At 56.6% G+C, this 19657-nt stretch overlaps 5 protein-coding genes across 5 annotated transcripts; all 5 read right to left on the minus strand.

The window, feature by feature from the left end:
* Nucleotides 1-7561: 7561 nt before the first annotated feature.
* Nucleotides 7562-8315, minus strand: HBQ1 (hemoglobin subunit theta 1). Its single transcript, XM_055408996.2, has 3 exons — nucleotides 8181-8315; nucleotides 7837-8041; nucleotides 7562-7739 (listed from the first exon to the last, which is right to left on the minus strand). Exons 1-3 carry the CDS (start codon nucleotides 8273-8275, stop codon nucleotides 7611-7613), a joined length of 429 nt encoding a protein of 142 aa, XP_055264971.1. The 5' UTR covers nucleotides 8276-8315; the 3' UTR covers nucleotides 7562-7610.
* Nucleotides 8316-10521: 2206 nt separating this feature from the next.
* LOC129545176 (hemoglobin subunit alpha-1) lies at nucleotides 10522-11313 on the minus strand. The gene is made up of 3 exons (XM_055408995.2): nucleotides 11157-11313; nucleotides 10851-11055; nucleotides 10522-10746 (listed from the first exon to the last, which is right to left on the minus strand). The coding sequence occupies exons 1-3, from the start codon at nucleotides 11249-11251 to the stop codon at nucleotides 10618-10620; spliced, it is 429 nt and encodes a 142-aa protein (XP_055264970.1). The 5' UTR covers nucleotides 11252-11313; the 3' UTR covers nucleotides 10522-10617.
* Nucleotides 11314-13517: 2204 nt separating this feature from the next.
* On the minus strand, nucleotides 13518-14310 carry LOC129545053 (hemoglobin subunit alpha-1). The gene is made up of 3 exons (XM_055408852.2): nucleotides 14153-14310; nucleotides 13847-14051; nucleotides 13518-13742 (listed from the first exon to the last, which is right to left on the minus strand). The coding sequence occupies exons 1-3, from the start codon at nucleotides 14245-14247 to the stop codon at nucleotides 13614-13616; spliced, it is 429 nt and encodes a 142-aa protein (XP_055264827.2). The 5' UTR covers nucleotides 14248-14310; the 3' UTR covers nucleotides 13518-13613.
* A 1440-nt stretch (nucleotides 14311-15750) lies between these two features.
* On the minus strand, nucleotides 15751-16560 carry HBM (hemoglobin subunit mu). Its single transcript, XM_055408851.2, has 3 exons — nucleotides 16435-16560; nucleotides 16052-16256; nucleotides 15751-15939 (listed from the first exon to the last, which is right to left on the minus strand). Exons 1-3 carry the CDS (start codon nucleotides 16524-16526, stop codon nucleotides 15811-15813), a joined length of 426 nt encoding a protein of 141 aa, XP_055264826.2. The 5' UTR covers nucleotides 16527-16560; the 3' UTR covers nucleotides 15751-15810.
* A 620-nt stretch (nucleotides 16561-17180) lies between these two features.
* On the minus strand, nucleotides 17181-18358 carry LOC129545051 (hemoglobin subunit zeta). Its single transcript, XM_055408850.2, has 3 exons — nucleotides 18161-18358; nucleotides 17601-17805; nucleotides 17181-17397 (listed from the first exon to the last, which is right to left on the minus strand). Exons 1-3 carry the CDS (start codon nucleotides 18253-18255, stop codon nucleotides 17269-17271), a joined length of 429 nt encoding a protein of 142 aa, XP_055264825.1. The 5' UTR covers nucleotides 18256-18358; the 3' UTR covers nucleotides 17181-17268.
* Between the last annotated feature and the right edge of the window lie 1299 nt (nucleotides 18359-19657).

The raw sequence follows: 19657 nt of genomic DNA on the forward strand, positions 1-19657 counted from the left end.
CCAGAAATGTGACTCATCCTCGGGCTCCCCTCTGCCTTTTGGTGTCTGACGTGCTGACGGAGCCAGAGGCACACAGCCGTCTGCTCTCCCAGCCCCATGTATCTTTCTGAGGTCCAAGCTGTTCTCTTCCCCGACTTCTTTGGAGGACCGCCTGTCTGGTTTGTTGTCAGCAGCCTCCACCCAGCACTGGAGCTCAGATAAGCTGCAGTTCCTCCTCGTGGAGTTACTCAGAGCAAAGAAAGACCCACGGAAAGATCGACATGACGGCCACAAGGTCCACAGAGGAGGGCATGTTGACTTTGGGGTCAGTCCTGGTTCTACTCACCCTTGGCAGGGCTGGTGGTATTATCCATTCTCCCTCAGCCCTTCCACTTGTGTATCGAGACTAAAGTGAGCTATTCTGAAGATACAACTGGGAGCTCTTTTCATTTTTTCACTTTTCAGGGGGAGGATGAGTGTGTGCGTGCTCAGTCGTGTCCGACTCTTTTTAACCCTATGGACTGTAGCCAGCCAGGCTTCTCTGTCCATGGGATTCTCCAGGTAAGACTATTGGAATGGATTGCCATTCCCTTCTCCAGGGGATCTTCCTGATCCAGGGATTGAACCTGCGTCTCTTAGGTCTCATGCTTTGGCAGGCAGATTCATTACCATCTGAGCCACCAGGAAAGCTCATCTAGGGAGTGTGTGGTTTTACTTTTGGAGGCAGCTTCTGATGGCCACGTTGTGAAACACATACCCACAGCCCTGTGCAGAGCACGTGGACACTGGGTCTGGGTCAAGTGGCTGCCAGCCCCAGGGCGTGGTCAGTGGTCCTCTTCTAGGCTCCTCACTGTGGTTTGTTTCCCTCTGGAGGGATGTGGGTAGTGGGCTGCTCTGCTGCCCTGTGGCAAGGTCTTCCCCAGCCAGCTTTGTCCACGGGAAGGAGGTACGGCATCAGCGATGTCCCTCCGCCCAGGGGTGTTGCCCTGGCCTGCAGCCAGGCTGCGCCAGAGTGACTACTGAGAGGCCAGGTCGGTACCTACGGGGGAGCAGGGGACGTGCCGTCTTTGTGGGAAGTAGATACAAGTTGGCGGAAAGCCGTGAGAGGGCAGAGGTGGTCGTGGGGTGGGGCAGGTAGAAAAGCAGGCTGTGCTGGTGGTTTCCTGACTCCACTCTGTGACCCGGCTCATGATGGCGGGGTCTGGACTGAGTGGGCAGCCAGGGCCAAGACTGCCCAGCTCCTCACGTCTCCATCCTTAACCTCGCTAGGGGGTGTTTGGGGATTTGTTCTGTTGGTGTTGTGGTGACAGGGCACACGTAGCCATTTCTGATGCATGGTTTGGCTACCATTCTTGGAGAGTGGTTTTGAAGAGGCAGAGGGCAGATGGCGTCCCTGAACTTAGAGGAGCCTGGAGGTCCCAGCCAGAAAGCAGGTGGACTGGGGTTAAGATGCCTGGGGGCCAGCTTCTGCTCCCCCCACAGCTGGGTGCTTGCTCATCAGTCCAGAGGCACCTCCCTGCCCCTGGCGTGCCCTGACCTGACTGCAGGGGCCATCTGGTTCCCTCCAGCCCCTGAGCCTCGGCTCCTCAGCAGGCTCCACTGCACTGGGCGCAGGCGTGCAGCGGGCTGCTCACAGCCCGTGCTCTGGGTGTGCAGAGGCAGAGGGTGGGTGTCGGGGGCAGTGCACACCCAGCACACGGACTGCTCTGGAGGCCACAGCCCAACCTGGGTGAACTTGGCTCCAGGGGCAGCACTGGGAGGGTGTTGGGAGGAGGGCACCCTCACCCGCGCCCTCTCCTCCTTGTTAGAGCGTTGCTTTGGGGAAGCGCTGGCTTATCAGGAACGGGTGGGGATGCTGGGAGTGGGCGGTGATGGCAGTCCTCCGTGAGTTGGGTTGGCCGAGCCCATAGGTGCAGATCTTCAGGGGCCTGTCGTCGGTCCCAGGGCTGTGTGGTGCCCTTGGCCTCTCCAGTCTCCGAGTTCTCAGGGACTCCCCCAGCCCTACTCTTCCGCTCAGGAGCCGGGGTGGGGGGTATGGCGATAGCACCTTGTGGTGGTTGTGGCATGGAGGCCCCAGTCCATTCAGGGGTGGGCGGGGTCCTGCAGCCGGGTGCAGGGGTGCTTTGGTTTCTGCCTCTCTCTCTCTGGGGGTCTCTAGCAAGGCCCAGGCCTGCAGTCTGGGGACCTGAGGGCTGGAGGGACAGTGTCTCTAGCAGGCCCAGGCCTGCAGCTCTGTGGGGCTCTGTGGCCTTCACAGCGGTCCAGACCCTCGATGCGGCGTGTGGACACAGGGCCATCTTCCCAGGATGACGGCTGTGCAATAGGTGCGTGCACTCGGCTCGTCTGGGAGCCGGGAGGGATTGATTCCAGGGGTGGGGCCGGTGGCCAGCCGTGGTTTGTGCATATGGAGAAGGGGCTGTGCCTCACAAGGGTCCCCTGCCTTGAACAGGGTGGTCCTGCTCTGGGGGCCGGGCTGAGCTGAGATGTGCTGCTGGGACTTCATCCCGTGCCCTTGTCAGCCAGAGGCCTTGTAGCAGGTGATGTGAGCCCCTCTAGGCATCCTGTGGATCTGGGGAGGGATCGAAGAATGTAGATTCCTTTCTTTGCAGGTAGATTGGTTTTGTTTTTTGATGGAGATTAACTTATTTCTCATAAAATTCAACATTTCAGCCACTTGAAAGTGTCTGGTTTAGTGGTTTTCAGTGTACTTGCAGTGTCGTATTTATCACTGTGTGGCATTGGGGCATTCTCATCATCCCCAGCCCTGCACCCACCAGCAGGCATGCCCTTCGGCCCAGGCCTTCGACAGCCACTGGTCTGCTGTCTGTCTCCAGAACTGCAGGATGCGACTTGTGATCAACGTCAATTCCTGCTGAGTGTGGTGTCGGCAGGGTTCATCCACCCCCCCAACTCTAGCCTGTACCCGTACTGAGAATGTAGCTGTTTCCCTGGCCAGCTGCTGCTGCAGGTCTGAAACACCCTGAGAGCTGGGCTGTAAGACCTCAGCGGCATCTCTGGGACGTGAACTGGACAGTGTAGAGCAGGTCTCCCAGCTCTTGTCATTGGCACACGTGATGGTGACACTTGTTTGGACCTAGGGGAAAAGGGCTGAGCCATCCTTGGCCCAATCGCGGCGTGGTGAGCTGCTCTATGTCCACTGCACGAGCCCTAAGCCAGGCCCTTAGGTGACCTTCACCCACACCCCCAGCACAGGGTCACATGTGATGGGGTCAACACGAGGTCTGCCCCCAGGTGCGAGTCCCTGCATGTCCTGAGCGCCCACAGCGCTGGCAAGTGCCACCCTCTTGCCTCTGCTCTCCCCCTTCCCTGCCCTCACCTGTGCCACTCCCAGCCTGCCTGCCTGACTTCCCTGCCGGTGCCCGTGGGCTCAGGGCTGCGCTCCTGAGGAGGTGATGCTGTCCTCACAGTTCAAGAGAGAAGCTGCCAACTGCTGGCCAAGGGGACTTGCTAATGACTTGATAAATATGTATTTTGCAAAATGATTTTTTTCCTATGGTAAGTTTTAAGCACTACTCAGCAACTTCAAGTATGCAGTATGGTATGTTTAGTGTGATACATCAGAGGATGGGATGAATGGATGGTATCACTGATGCAGTGGTCATGAACTTGGGAAAACTTTCAGAAATGGTTAGGGACAGGGAGGCCTGGCATGCTGCAGTCCATGGGCTCACAAAGAGTTGGAGGCAACTGGGCAACTGAACAACTGTGATGTGTTACAGTGCAGTATTACATTATCCGGGGCCTTCTGGGGCTGCTCCTGTTCCCTTTGGAACACCTGCCCAAGTCCAGCCACCTTAGAATCCAGGCCTTTCAGCCCCAGGCCAGGCCCTGCCTCTGAGCAGAAGAGAGCGCAAAACGCTGCAGACCCAGGCCCGGAGGCACATCGCGAGCTCCTCGGGGCCCTCATTTGCCCCACAGTCATTCCAGAGATCTTTGTTCTTGAAAATCACCACAGACAGCACACGTTAATTGTCCCACAGCTCCTGGGCATCAGGGCATCAGATCAGATGCAGGTCCAGCACCAATGAGCCTTGAGAATGTGCTGAGCAACATGGTGGACATGAGCGACCACGAGCTGTGTACATTCACATGAAAAGGCCAGGGTCGGTAAAGCCATGGGGTTGGGCTGGGAGAGGTGTGCAGGGGGTGCCTGCTAGTAGACATGGGGCTTCCTTTGGGGCCGTGAGAAAGTTCTGGAGCTGGGTTCAGGTGGCGATGGCACACTTGTGAGTGACGTGAATGCCACTGAGCCATACTCTACAGTGGTTGAACTGCTATGTGTTTGTTACCTATATTTTGCGTGCGTTAGTGTTAATCACTCAGTCATGTCAGACTGGCTCTGTGACCCCATGGGCTGTAACCCATCAGGCATCTGTCTGTGGAGTTCTCCATGCAAGAATACTGGAATGATTTGCCATGCCCTTCTCCAGGGGATCTTCCCAACCCAGAGATCGACCTGGGTCGGCTACATTTCAGGCATTTTACCAGCGAACAACAGGGAAGCCCTGTATTTTACCACATTAAAAAAAGCTTCAGTGAGGGATGGATGGGGAGTTTGGAATTAACAAATGCAAACTATTACATGTCTGTATAACTGACTCACTTTGTTATATAGCAGAAACTAATGCAACATTGTAAATCGACTGTATGCCAATAAAATTTTAAAACTGCAACAAAACAGCCACGCAAGGGGAGTTGACCACATGAGAACACCAGAAGGGAGCTTTGCAGGACTTTAGTCTCTGGATCCATTATTATTATTAGTGATAATTCTTTTTACTGTATTTGCGCTTTTCATCTTTAAGCCTCAAGTCTAATCTTTATCATTTCTTTGAGTCATTTAAGTCACACAGTCAATATTGGGTTGGCCAGAAAGTTAAACCAGAATGAACTTGACTGACCAACCCATGCACCACAGAGCAAGTGAGACTAGCTCCCTGACCAGGAGCTGAGCCTGTGTCCTGGGCAGTGGAAGTATGGAGTCCTAACCACTGGGCGGCCAGGGGATTCCTCCATTGTTTTGTTGATGCCATCTTTTGGGTTCTTTACATTTGTCGTACTCATTCTCTTTTTTTCCTCCCATTTTTGCCCAGTTCCCCTGCCCCGGGGTTGGGGGATTGTGTTAGAATATTTTAACATGATATTTTTTACTTTGTTACCTTGGAAATCATAATAGTATTTCTATCTTTTTAACTTTTCTTTGCTGCACGTGGACTCAGTTGTGGCACTCAAGTCTGATTACAGGCAGATTAACCACTGGACCACCAGATAAGTCCTGCTGTGTGTCTTTTTATATTCTTGTTCCCTGCAGATATTTCAAACCAAGTTGTATTGAATGTGACATCTGTAGTGCCTGCTGGCTTTCATGCAGGTGCCTTGTGCTGTATGCCTGGCACCTTGTAGCCTGTGAAGTACTTTTTTCTCAGTGGGCGGGGCGGAGGTCAGGGGGGATTTGTTTGCATATCAGCATGTGATTTCAATTTATTAGGGAAGCATTTTTTCCTTTCTGCTGAATGTCCAGTTTATTTTTGTCCGTTTTCTTTTTACCAGTCCCTGTATTTGGGGAAAGGATAACCCAGTGGGATATCTTTTTAGGGCCCCAGGTTTATGGGAAAGTCACCTTTTGGGTATATCACCTTTTACTGGCCCTTTGAACTGTGAGCCCGTAAGGAAAAACAATTTCGGCTCAAGTTTGCTCATTTTGGCAAATACCTCAGAACCTAGGTGGTTTAGGTGCTGTGACATCTGAGTTCTCACCTTCACTTGGTTATCTGGTCTGAAAATTCCAAATCCACTTGCTGTTAGAGGGTGGGAAGGGTCTTATCCAGCATTCCTAATTGTCATAAATGAGGGTGTAGATTGGAAACGGCAACTCGGAACAGACAGAGCCATGGAGCGTGGTTGGGCCCAGAGACCTGGGGAGGGGCTGGGTTTATTCAGAGGAAAGAGTCCCCCAGGAAATACCAGGGAAAAAATGGGCAAAATCTGGGTCAACCTGAGAAGAACACTACCCTGGGAAGTGGGTGGCCCTCCTCTAGCAGTGAGCAAGTGAGGCTGCCGAGGGTGCAGGCTGTCATCTGCTGGCGAAACTCAGGAAAGCAATTTTGGCGATATTCTCAAAAAGCCAGAAATTACACTTCTGAAGAAAATCCACCAAGGGAATGATGATGTTAGTGCATAGATTTTTAACTATGAATACTCAGGGCAAGATTTTTGCAAATTAGTGGTGAAAGTGGAAAACATAAGTGAAAAATCATACCTTTCCCGGGATTAGATCAAGTATCTGTTTTCTCTGCCTCTCTGACCCCGCCTGGGGGGAGCTGCTGCCATCTCTGTGTGTGTTTTAAGTTTCTTCTGATCATGTTAATGTGAAACTGAATATATTCTTATGAGAAATCTCTCCAAATGTGCCATCACCCCTCCCCACTGGGGGGTGAGTCACCCCTCTGATGTGACCACTGTCCCTCGTCACTTAGTGGTCCTAGGGCTTCCCTGGTGGCTCAGAGGTTAAAGCATCTGCTTCTAATGCGGGAGACCCAGGTTCGATCCCTGGGTCGGGAAGATCCCCTGGAGAAGGAAATGGTAACCCACTCCAGTATTCTTGCCTGGAAAATCCCATGGACAGAGAAGCCTAGTAGGCTACAGTCCACGGGGTCGCAAAGAGTCGGACACGACTGAGCGACTTCACTTTCTTTCTTTCTGGTACCAGATGGACTGCCCTAGTACTGTAGCACTCGTGGTCATAGTGACTTATTTGACTGAATAGTGGCCTCAGTGCCCAAGAGGAGTTAATGCGTCAAAGACCTCAAGTGCTTCCTTTAAGTGAAAAAGAGTTAATAGGGAAAGAAAAAAACATGCTGAGGTTGCTGAGATATACAGTATGAATTCTGTATCTGAAATTGTGAGCAAAGAAAAATTCATGCTGTTAAGCAATGTATGTCCGGAACCCACGGGAAGGCACGGGCAGTTGAGGTGCAGCAATTGGGAGTCGTTTCCTGAAATATCTAAGATGACCGTGATTGATTTCATGAGAAAAAAATTTTTAAAGGAAGACGCTCTGAGTTCTGTCTGCTGTGTGGGATGTGGGCAGGGCGTGCTGCAGGCACCACCTCCTCCGACTAGGTTCAGAGTCTGGCAAAGGCACCTTTGATCCCAAGCTTCCCGGTTGCTCAAAGTGCCCTGCGCGTTCCGGAGGCGCAGTCCTGCTCCACCCCGGCAGGGGCGCCCATCCCCAATTTCCTCATAAGCTGTGCCGGGCGGTACTAACTAGGTGCATGTGAGGTGTACGAAGGCGGCAGCCGGGAAGACGGTCCGGGCAGGGCCCGCTGGGGCCCGTTGACGCCCTGTCCCGAGCGGCTGGAGCCCCAGCCGACACCTCCAAGTGGCCACGCTCAAGGGCATGGTGAGTCGGGGCTTACCACGTGGGAGTGGAGACCCCCTGTCCAGACTTACCACCTCCCTTTGTGGGGGGCGTCCCACCCCCACTCACACCGCCACTCCACCCTCGTCTGGCCCAGGCTGGCTCCCCTAGAAAAGGACACGGGGCACAGCTGGGACTCTGCGGACTTTACTCAAACACTGGAGCCCCCCACCGTGACCACCCTCCCAGTTTAGCCACTGCTGGGGGCCAGCGCCGAGATCACGTGGTTCAGAAACTTGACCAGTGAGGCGTGCATGTTGGGGCTGAAGTCTCCGGGGTAGTGCCGGGCAAGCGTCACCAGCAGGCAGTGGCACAGCAGCTGCAGACAGACAGTGGTTCCCACGCGGTGCACCACCCCTTGCCTGGTGGGAGCCCCCTCCCCCGGCGACGGGCGTCGGCCCCGCCCGCGAGCTCACCTTGAAAAAGACCGGGTCTACGCGCAGCTTGTGCGTGTGCAGCTCTCGCAGGGCCGACAGGGTGCGCGGCAGGTCGTCCAGGTGGTTCACGGCGAGGGTCAGCGCGTCGGCCACCTTCTGGCCGTGGGCTCTGACCTGGGCGGAGCCGGGGCTCAAGTTTAGGTGGAGGAAGTAGGCCTTGGAGGAAGGGAAGGCCACGAAGGTCCTGCGGGAGGAACGGCGAGTGAGGCGCGTCCTGATGGCGGGGCCTGGGGAGGAAGGGCTCCAGGACAGGACGGCGGGGGACGCATCCCCTAAGAGCGCTGAAGACAGGTGAGCCCTGAGGCGCCGGGGCCCGTGCGCACCTCTCCAGAGCTTCCGTCGTGTAGATGCCGACGTTGGTCCCGAGCTTCCGCCACAACGCGAGCACTGCAGCGCGGTCCGCCGGCGCCAGCACCATCGTGGAGACCCGCCCGCCGCGCGCTTGGCGTCTCGTTGAAGCCTGGGCTGCGCCTGCGCCTCTTGGCCTGCTGTCCCCTTGGCCTCCGGCGGGCGCCGGGCCTCTGGTCGCAGAATCTGGTCGGGAGGGGTTTAGGAGCTCTCCACGGAGCCTCAGCTCTGACCTGGGGCCTTCCCAATCGCCCTGGACCCTGAAATCCCTATTTCTGGAAACTAGTATGTGTCAATATTAGGTGGCCCTGCATTTTAGCATGGAGTTTGGCATTGAACGTCAGTCTGTTTTCTCATATAAGGTATATAAGGAAGGTAACAGTTTCTTCTTCCCAAGGTTGTTCCTGGTTCATAGCAGATGCCCCTTTCAGGACAATGAGCATTCACTGAGTGGCTAGGATAGATCCTAAAAATAATACCCAATACCTATAAAGCACTCATTCTGTGCCAGGCATCACTATACATCCTTTTTAAAAAATGCATAGAAATCCACATAAGATTTACTGTCTTAGCCATTTAAGGTATGCAATTCAGTGTCTTTAACTACATTCACACTATGTGTTACCATCACCACTAATTCCAGAACTTTCTCATCATCCCAAATAGAAATCTAATGGTAGAGAATTGGTAAATTCTAGTTGGTGCTAATGGTAAAGAATCCCACCTGCCAATGCAGGAGACTTAAGAGACATGAGTGTTGGGAACACAAGGGTCTGATTGCTGGGTCAGGATGATCCCCTGAAGGAGGGCATGGCAACCCACTCCAGTATTCTTTCCAGGAGAATCCCATGGACAGAGAAGCCTGAAGGGCTGTGGTCCCTAGGATCGCAAAGAGTTGGGCACAACTGAAGCGACCTAGCACAGTACAGGATAGATCCCCCACATAATGGCTAATATCCATGTAGCACTCATTCTGTGCCAGGCATCACTATACATCCTTTAAAAAAATGCATTGAAATTTGCACAACATAAAATTTACTGTCTTAGCCATTTTCAGGTGTAAAATCCAGTGACTTTAATCATATTCACTGTGTGACCATCACCACTATCTAATTCCAGAACTTTTTCATCATCCCAAATAGAAACACTGTCCCCATCAGCAGTCAGTCCATAACCCCTGCCCTCCAGCCCCTGGACATCACCAGTCTGCTCTTGGCCCCTGTGAGTTTGCCTATTCTGGACATTTCATGTGAATGGAATCATGCAGTACATGGTCTTTTGTGTTTGTAGCATATATTTACACTTCATTGCTTGTTATGGCTGGGTAACATTCCATCCACCATCCAGTATTTTATTTTTAATTAGGGTTAGGGTTTAAACCACATTTTGTTTGTCCTCTCATCTCTTCATGGACATTTGGGTTGTTTCCACTTTTAGTCCAGGCCCTCATTTTGCCTAATAATAAAATAAGACTGCTTCTAAAATAATAAAGTAAGACTGCCTCTTAACGAGAGGTCATATGCTAAAAGCAGAGCACATTGAGGCAGGAAACCTGCCATCCATTTTCTGACAATGACTCTTGGGCCCAGGGAAGAAAGGACACTGCTCCCAGCTGAAAGCTTGGGGCTGGATCACTGCCAGGACTGGACACCTCAAGCTGCAGGCTCTAGGGTCATTCTCCATGGGAAGAAAGCACCTCTGAGTGTAGGCGCCCTGGCCCTGGCTCTCCTCTCCACAGCAGCGCCAGGGGGAGTCAGTGGGCCTCAGGGTAGTGCAGTGGATCCTGAACTGGGCCCCCCAAATCAGGACTTCAGACCCTCAGTGGCCCAATGGGTGTCCTGTCGGGGGGGTGTACTAGGTGACAGACGTGCCTCCAGGACCTGGCCTGGCTCTACAAGGGCACTACGCTCCCCTAGCTTCCTCTAGGCACTTGGTGGGGAGGAAGGCACCCAGAGGGACTCTGTGTTCTCTGCACCACCCAGCTCCAGGATCAGTCCCAGGAGAGCTCCGAGTCCTGGCTGGAGGTCCGCCAACAAATTGATCATTTGCGCAAAAAACTGCGTGATGAACATGCAAGGCTCTGGGATGAATTCAGAGAAGGGCCAATGTACTCAGAAATCACTCCAGGCTGAGGGTGAGGGCTGCCCAGAGAATCCCAGGCAGTGGCCGTGTGACGGGCTCCATTCCCACCTCTCCGTCCCCGTTCCCCACCCCCCGCACCCCGCCCCTCTCTGCCTGAGAGCTCCTTGGTCAGAGACAATGAGAACCACGCCCACCCCGGCCGGTTGGCGGACAGACACCCGAGGCTACAGACACTGCAGCCCACTCAGACTTTATTCAAAGGTCAGGAGGTGAGAGTGCGCAGAGCGCAAGGTGGCTCCAGGCCAGGGTAGGGGTCGCCGAGGCTCCAGCTTAACGGTATTTGGAGGTCAGCACGGTGCTCACGTTGGCCAAGAACTTGTCCAGGGAGGCGTGGACCGCGGGGGTGAAATCATTGGGGAGGTGGGCGGCCAGGGTCACCAGCAGGGAGTGGCTCAGAAGCTGCCGAGAGAGGGGACGTCAGGGGGGCGGGGGCTGGGTAGGGGCGCCGCCACATTCTCCGCCCCGCTAGCCCAGATCTGTCCCGGCCCGGCCCGCGAGCTCACCTTGAAGTTGACCGGGTCCACACGCAGCTTGTGGGCGTGCAGGTCACTCAGATCAGACAGGGAACCGGGCAGGTCGTCCAGGTGGCCCACCGCTTTGGTCAGCGCGGCGGCCACCTTCTCGCCGTGGCCCTTGACCTGGGCGGAGCCGTGGCTCAGGTCGAAGTGGGGGAAGTAGGTCTTGGTGGTGGGAAAGCTCAGGAACATCCTGGGTGAAGAGGCGGGAGAGCCGGGCTTAGGCCGGGCGGCCCGGGACAAGGACGCGCCCGGCGTGAGACCCGATCCCCGCGGGGCAGGTGCGGTGCTCACCTCTCCAGGGCCTCTGCGCCATAAGCTCCAGCGTTGCCGCCAACCTTGCCCCAGGCGGCCTTGACATGGTTCTTGTCGGCGGAAGACAACACCATGGTGGGTTCTCTCTGAGTCTGGGTCGGGACCAGAAGAGTGCGGGGCTGCGAGTGCGCGAGCCTTTATGCGCCCGGCGCCAGGGGCACGCCCGCCCGCGCTGCGCTCATTGGTTGGCGCGGGGGACGCGCGGCCAGACCTGGACCCCAGGAGGCGCTCGGCGCCCGACCTGCGCACGGCCGGGCGGTGGGTGCTTCCCTCACCTACCCACGGAGACCTGGAGACTCTGACCGGGGGTTCTTGCTTCCACGGTCTGCTTCCCGCCCGCTGCGTCCACCTTCCCCGGAAGTGGTAGCCTCGCGCCAGGTGGCCGGGGCGGGATTGTGGAGCTGGGTGGATGCCCGCTCCTGCATCCTATAAGAGTCCGCCAGCTGTCTTGAGAACGGAAGGGAGTAAGTCAGCCCGTGCTACCCACCCCGGACCTAGGCTTGATACACTCTGGGCATTTTAAACTTGGGCAGTATCAGTGAATGAACGGGCGATTGAGTGCGCCTAGTCCGTGCCAAAGGCAGCTGGACCTAACACTCTTGGCTCATCGTTCACATGGAATCAGCGAATTCCTCCCCACCTCCACCCCCGTCCAGCCCTCCTGTTCCTCTTCAGCCTTGGTGCTTCCAGATCCCTTTCTTTGCGCAGAGAGTTCCTGAGTGCACCTGAGTGGCGGTCTGGGAAGGGACAGATACTGAGAGCGGGTTACCGAATCTACAAGGAGCTCCGGGTTCAAGCCTCTTCTCCCCGGGTGGTGGTTACTGCAGCCCCGGCCCTTTTAAGGCAAGACTTGAGGAACGTTTCTCAGCCGATGTCTTACATTCATAATACAGGAAGACCTCCAGCACAGATATAAGGAAAAGACAAATGACTTATGAGAACAATTGACAAAGGATTTTACCGGAAAATTAACGGGAATATCGAAATAAGTGAGACAGAACTGAATGAATTGGCCAGAAAACAGGTAGAGGAGACACAGATCAGTGAGACGAGTAAGTTGAAGGAAAAAATGTTTAAGGTAGAATGATATTTTTGGGGTGACAAAAAAGTAAAGTTATAGACATAACTGCATCCCCTCAGCACAGAATAGGAGCCAGTGGGCTCAGTCCCAGATTTTGAACCTCAGCTGTTTCTGTGGGGGTTGGGGAGACAGGATGGAGGGACTCTCTCACTCTTTCGAATAACATTAAAAAGGTGCACGTATGTGTGAAAACGTTGTTGTTGTTTAGTCGCTCAGTCATGTCCAACTCTTTTGCCACCCCATGGACTGTAGCCCGCCAGGGCCCTCTGTCCATGGGATTTTCCTTCAAGAATACTGGAGTGAGTTGCCATTTCCTCCTCCAGGGGATATTCACGACCCACGGATGGAACCTGCATCTCCTGGTTTGCAGGCAGATTTTTTTTTAAACTACTGAGCCGCTGGGGAAGTCCCTTGTGAAAACGTAGGTGGATTTTAATTTTTCATTTCTTTTCTACATTTGAATAAAAGTTTACGGGGCTGCAGGACAGTGGAAGAGTACCTGGTGAGAGGGGAAGTTAACTCCCCAGCTGTTCAGAGACCCGGCCATCCTCCTCACCTTTTATCCAACTCGGAGTTGCCCTGAAGACAGGGGTGGGGAGCTGGACTGGAGGCGCTGATTGGGTCCTTAAGGGCTACAGGGTGGGTGGGATGTTCGAGGTTCCAGTGTGGAGTCCAAGGGCCTTTCTGAAGGTTGCTCACAGGACCAAGGCAGAACTGCCAGGAGACCCCAGGACCCCGGATGGGGGAGGGGGCTTAGAGGCCGGGGAATGCAGGGCTGGGCCCACGGTGAGCTCGCCAACTGCAGGGACAAGGGAGCGAGGAGCCTGCTGAAGGCGGCAGCAAGCTCGAGGCCCCTCCCCTGCAACGCCGCAGAGAGTTCCTGTGACCCAGGACGGGGTGCCTGGGTCGCTATCCCTGTTCCAACTCCCCTTGTCTCTGACAGGGAGGAAATGGAATCCCCTGGAGGGTGTCCTGCCCCTTCTTTTGCACCAGGAAGAGTCTGTTTGTGTGGTTTGTTTTTTGTTTTCATCTAATTATGTTTAAGGGGGATCAGAAAAATGTCAAAACAGGGTGGCCATTTCAGCACTCGCCACCTCAGAGAGAACCCTTGGAAGTCTTCCCAGGAGGGGAACTTGGTTCAGCAGATTCTGGGACCCTCATCTGTAGCTCCCCGCCCTCCTCCACTCTCCCACTCCTAGAGACTGAGAACCACGCCCAACCCGGCCGGTTCGCGGACAGACACCCGAGGCTACAGACACTGCAGCCCACTCAGACTTTATTCAAAGGTCAGGAGGTGAGAGTGCGCAAAGCGCAAGGGGGCTCCAGGCCAGGGTAGGGGTCGCCGAGGCTCCAGCTTAACGGTATTTGGAGGTCAGCACGGTGCTCACGTTGGCCAAGAACTTGTCCAGGGAGGCGTGGACCGCGGGGGTGAAATCATTGGGGAGGTGGGCGGCCAGGGTCACCAGCAGGGAGTGGCTCAGAAGCTGCCGAGAGAGGGGACGTCAGGGGGGCGGGGGCTGGGTAGGGGCGCCGCCACGTTCTCCGCCCCGCTAGCCCAGATCTGTCCCGGCCCGGCCCGCGAGCTCACCTTGAAGTTGACCGGGTCCACACGCAGCTTGTGGGCGTGCAGGTCACTCAGATCAGACAGGGAACCGGGCAGGTCGTCCAGGTGGCCCACCGCTTTGGTCAGCGCGGCGGCCACCTTCTCGCCGTGGCCCTTGACCTGGGCGGAGCCGTGGCTCAGGTCGAAGTGGGGGAAGTAGGTCTTGGTGGTGGGAAAGCTCAGGAACATCCTGGGTGAAGAGGCGGGAGAGCCGGGCTTAGGCCGGGCGGCCCGGGACAAGGACGCGCCCGGCGTGAGACCCGATCCCCGCGGGGCAGGTGCGGTGCTCACCTCTCCAGGGCCTCTGCGCCATAAGCTCCAGCGTTGCCGCCAACCTTGCCCCAGGCGGCCTTGACATGGCTCTTGTCGGCGGAAGACAGCACCATGGTGGGTTCTCTCTGAGTCTGGGTCGGGACCAGAAGAGTGCGGGGCTGCGAGTGCGCGAGCCTTTATGCGCCCGGCGCCAGGGGCACGCCCGCCCGCGCTGCGCTCATTGGCTGGCGCGGGGCCAGGAGGTGCCGGCCTGGAAAGGTGGGTCTGGAGAGGGTGTGGGGGGTAGGGGTTCCAAGGTGGCCCCTGCCCTGTCCCGTTTTGGCTGCAGTCCAGCTATTTACGGTACCTCTACCCTGGTGCTCTGGGTCGAACAGCTCACACACTTCTGAGTCACCCAAACCCCCTGGAACCGAATTTGTACTCGCGCTGGGGTAGCATGGAGGTTTCCGTTTGCCAGTCTGGGAGAAGAGCACAGTCTTTTCCGAAGTGAAGCAAGCTGCTTTAGCACTAAAGGGCATGGACCGAGGGGGATTCTGCCCAGTCTGGGTGAGGGGTTAGTGTCCAGCATTCCCCCTTCGAACTTGGTCACTGACTGTCCAGCCCTGCACATACCCGAGACTGTCATCCAGGGAACCATCCTCATTCAGAGTTTGGAGAGCTTGGAAGGTTGGGCTCTTGTCTTTGCAAAAGCTCTGGACTGATCGCTAAGATCGGTGCCCCAGTGCTGCCGAGAGAGATTGACAGTGTGTGTGTGTCTGTGTGTGTGTGTGTGTGTGTGTGTGTAAGGTGCGGTTCTATGGCCCAGGGGCCGCAGAGACTGAGCCAGTGTGCTGGAGCTGGGGTGGGGATTGGGTAGACTCGGGCCTGCCAGGCAACCAGCCTTCCTTAGGATTATTATTTCAAAAATCACTTCAAAGACCAGTGAAGTTGGGGATTTTTCCGTTGGGTGCATAAGGCTCAGATCGCTTCGGGACATGCCTAGTGTCACACAGTGTGTCTATGTGGACTAGGAATGTGTCGACCTACCCCACTCCCTGCCCCAGGAGATTCAGAGGAAGGGACTAATTCGGACAAAGGCCAGGCAACCACAGACTGAGCACTGGAGTTGGAGGAGGAAATGGGAGAGGAACAGAGGTGAGGGTCCAGGGAGCCCTGGGCCAGTAAGTCTATTTGACCTCAGGCCAGAAACTTGGCTGCGGGTCTCCGGTGCCACTGCTGTGTGTTAAAGAGGGGAAGATGGACACTTGCAGTTCCTGAGGGAGCTAGAGATGGAATGAATGAGAGTGAATGAGGATGTGCTTAACGAACGGTCTGGCAGCTGCGATGCCGAAAGGGAGCACCGATGGGCCCCCCACATGCCTCTGCCCCAGGAAGGCAACTGTCTCAGGGTGGGTGCCAGGCGCGCTTCAGACCCAGGACTGTCAGCCCTGGAAATGTCCTCATTCAGGCTGTGTTGAGTGCCAGAGGCCCCGCTCCTGGGTCCCTGGTTCCACTGTCAGCAAAGATTTGGGTTCGTGCCCTACGGTTCCGGGAGTCTCCCCTCAGGACCCGGAGCTTCTCCAACCGGCGACTTCGACGTCAGTACGTCTGCTCCCCAAAGACCACACGTGCGCAGGTTCCAGCCTAGGAGGCCTGTTTATTGAATTTCGCAGACCTAGACCCGCGGTGCACGGAACTCAGCGGTACTTCTCCGTCAGCACCACGGCCACGCCCGTCAGGAACTTATCCCACGCCGCCTGCATCTCCACTGTGAACTCGCCCTGCAGGTGGGAGGCCAGCACCACCTGGAAACACTGGATCACCAGCTGCCGGAGAAGAGGCCAGTGAGAAGGGCCCTGTCCTCGCCAGTGCCTCTCCGAACGCCTCCCCGCCCGCCTCGACTGCTCCGCGAGCCCTGCTGCGCCCCGGCTGGCTCACTGGGAAGTTGGTGGGGTCCACGCGCAGCACTTGTGCGTGTAGGTCGGCGAGCGGGCTCAGGACTGCGCGCAGGTTGTCCATGTACTGCACGGCCACGCCCACCGCCTGGAGCATGCGTTGCCCGTGGCTCAGCAGCTGCACCTCGTCTAGGTGGTCACCCAGGTGTCTGAAGTAGACCTTGGTGCTAGGGTACACAGTGAAGAGCCTGCGGGAGCAGGGATGTGGGGAGGACGGTCCCTCCAGCGTCTGCGCTGCCCTGACCCCAGGAACACCCGCTCAGACTCGCCACCACCCGGGACTCAGGCCCGCACTCCACCCCGGACTCAGGCCCAGCACTCTGGTCTCCTCCTCCCAGCGATTATGGAGATCCCGCCCCAACCCACCTGAGCAGCAGCTCCGCCCCGAAAGGCGCCTCGTGGCCGGCGATCAGGTCCCAGACCTGTTCTATGTGGGCGCGCTCTTGGGCGCTGAGCATGGCGCTGGCGTGGCGTGCTTTAGGGGCGTGCCCGCTGCCCCGGCCTCCTTATAGCGGCCCCCCCCGGCGCCCCGCCCGCCCTTATCTTCAGGAGCGCGGCGGGAACCTGGCGACCCAGGTCGCCAACCCAGGCCCTCCTCACCGCGGAGAAACTAAATCACGCCATGTGTGGGTGCCTTTGCTGCAGACTTTACTCTGCAATTATTCCCCTGAAGGCAGACAGAGCCGATGGAGGGACAGGGAGAAAGCGCGTGGGGGCAGGGAGCCCCCTTAATCCGAGGGGCCAGGAGGTTTCAGGGGTCCTCTCAGCGGTGAGCTGGGATGACAAGCTCTGAGGGAAGTACTCTGAGTCCCGACGCGTACCCCCCGCGCTGAGTGAAGCCACAGGCTGGGTGATGTGGGGTGGGACAGAGGTCCCAGTGCAGGCCTGCCCCGAGAACGCGGCGTGAACGGTCCTGGGCTCCCCTGCTCCCTCCGGTCGCGACTCTGGGTTCTGCAGGCCAAGGACCGCTCCAAAGCACCCCTTGGAGTCACTCCAGGCCGGAGGTGACACCGTGTTGGGCTGCGTTCTCGCGAAGTCCCCATTCTCTCCCGTTACTCTCCCCTCTTTCCCCCAATACTGAGAACGCACGACCAGGCTCCTTGCATCCTCATCCATTTATTGGGGGTCCCCATGAAACACTAATAGGGTGCAGGGGAAGAGGAGGGCTCGAAAGCCTGTTCTAGGGGTCCTGCGGCGGCCTCAGCGGTACTTCTCCGTCAGGACGCCGGACACGATGGACAGGAACTTGTCCCAGGCAGCGTGCGCGTCGGCCGTGAAGTCGGCGGGGAAGTGCGAGGCCAACGTGACCAGCAGGCAGTGGGACAGGAACTGGGGCGGGAGGGAGAGCGGTCAGCGCTGGCGGCCCGGACGAAGCTCCGCCTCCGCGACCTCGCCCCGCCCCCCGGGGCCCCGGCCCAGGAAGCAGCCCCGCCCCCTAGGGCTCGCCCCGCCCCGAAACCCCGCCCACCGAGACCTCGTCCCGCCCTCGGGACCCCGGCCCAGAAACCCCGTCCCCGGGGCCCCGCGCCCACCTTGAAGTTGACCGGGTCCACGCGCAGCACGTAGGCGTGCAGCTCGCTCAGCTTGGACAGCGCGCTCGCCACGTTGTCAATGCTCTTGACCGCGTCGCCCACGGCGGCCACCACCTTGGAGCCGTGCGCGCGCAGCTGCGCGGAGCCCGTGTGCAGGTCGAAGTGCGGGAAGTAGGTCTTGGCCTGGGGGTAGCAGGAGAAGAGCCTGCGGGCGGGCGGCGGGCGAGTTAGTGACCGCTCTGGGTGACTCTTGCGGTAGCCGCTGCTCAGTACGGCCCGGCCACTTCACCCTGACCGCCCGACTCCAGGTCATTCCTTCCTTCCCTCCCTCCCTCCACGTGATTGTGGGGACCTGAGTGCTGGGCCCCGAGAGACACAGGTGACCCTCAGACTGCCCCCATCACCTCCTCCTCCTGCTTCTGACCACCGAGATGCTCCTCACCTGCTCATGCTCACTGACCCCCTCACTGACCATTTTCAGTGACCCTCCTCACTGACCCCTGACCTCACTGACCCACACGGTCCCCTCCAGGCTCCATCCCAGCCCACCTAGTGCTCACCTCTCCAGGGTCTCGGTGCCAATGGCGTCCGCCTGTGTGGAGATCTTGCTCCACATGGACACGATGATGGTCCTCTCAGCTCTGGTCAGAGACATGGTGGCGGCTGAGCGGGAGCTGGGCGCGCTGAGAACTGGTGTTGGTGATGCTCAGCCCCTAGGGTCCCTTTATATATGTGGAACCAGGGTTGGGACCAGGGTCATCACTGGGAGAAGGGAGGGGGCAAAGGGGTGGGTTTCTTATCATTTGCAGCGACAGCGGGTGGTCAGGGCCTGGTGGGCTTGATGGCTGAGGGGCTATCATTTCGGCTGCTCCTGCAGAGCCACAGCGACAGCAGGTCTAAGGGAGATAGGGGCCCTGACCTGGTCAAGGGTCTGTGTGTCCACCCAGCCCAGGGCCCAGCCTCCATAACGATTGTCCCTGACCTGCCTGTCCCTCTGAGCGAAAGATGACCTGGGGGGCGTCCCTCCCAGAAGCGCTCTGTGTTCTTACTTTAAGTTTCTGCGGCTCCACCTGATGAGAAAAGTGAAGGCAGGTGTCACAAGGTGGGAGTAACAGTCTTGGCTTCTGGCCCTCTCCAGCCTTTGCTGTAGCCCCCTCCTCACCCGGCTGAGGCTCCTTCTGAGGTCTCCTCCACCCACAGGCCCCCAGATGCCTGGTGGGGACCTCTGCCAGCTGGCACCCAGGGGGGAGGCTGGCCCTTCACATAGTGCCTGGGGCACAGAAACCCACAGTTTTCCCTCCCAGGTTTCCATCCCAGCTGGTGCCCTCGCCTGCTGTATACATTCATTTCTCTTTACCCTCTTAGCTTATCCCCTCCTCCCCAAGGCAACCATTTCTATGTGCTTCATGGGTTCCTTGTTCTCGCAAAGAGTACATTTATATATATATATTTTAAATTAAACAGATTATAGCTTGATTAAAAATATTTAATTCTTATAAACATTTCCTTATAAGCACTTCTTTTTTGAAAGATAAGATTTTTTTAGTAAGAAGGGAAAGAAACTGGATATACCACAATTAATTTTGGCTTCCCTCATAGCTCAGCTGGTAAAGAATCTGCCTGCAATGCAGGAGACCCTGAGTCGATTCCTGGGTCGGGAAGATCCTCTGGAGAAGGGATAGGTTACCTACTCCAGTATTCTTGGGCTTCCCTGGTGGCTCAGTTGGTAAAGAATTCACCTACAAAGTGGGAGACCCAGGTTTGATCCCTGGGTTGGGAAGATCCCCTGGAGGAGGGCATAGCAACCCACTCCAGTATTCTTGCCTGGAGAATCTCCATGGACAGAGGACTCTCTCAAGCTAAAGTCCATGGGGTCACAAAGAGTTGGACATGACTGAGCAACTAAGCACAGCCCAGCACATGGTTGATTTACAATGGTCTGTTAATTTCTGTTGCACAGCAAAGTGACTCAGTTATACACACATATACTTTCTTTTTTATATTCTTTTTCATTACGGTTTATCTCAAGGTATTGAATACAGTTCCCTGCTATATAG

This window comes from Moschus berezovskii, chromosome 27 (genome assembly GCF_049115385.1).
Source record: "Moschus berezovskii isolate FMDL1 chromosome 27, NW_MosBer_1.0, whole genome shotgun sequence".
Lineage (NCBI taxonomy): Eukaryota > Metazoa > Chordata > Mammalia > Artiodactyla > Moschidae > Moschus > Moschus berezovskii.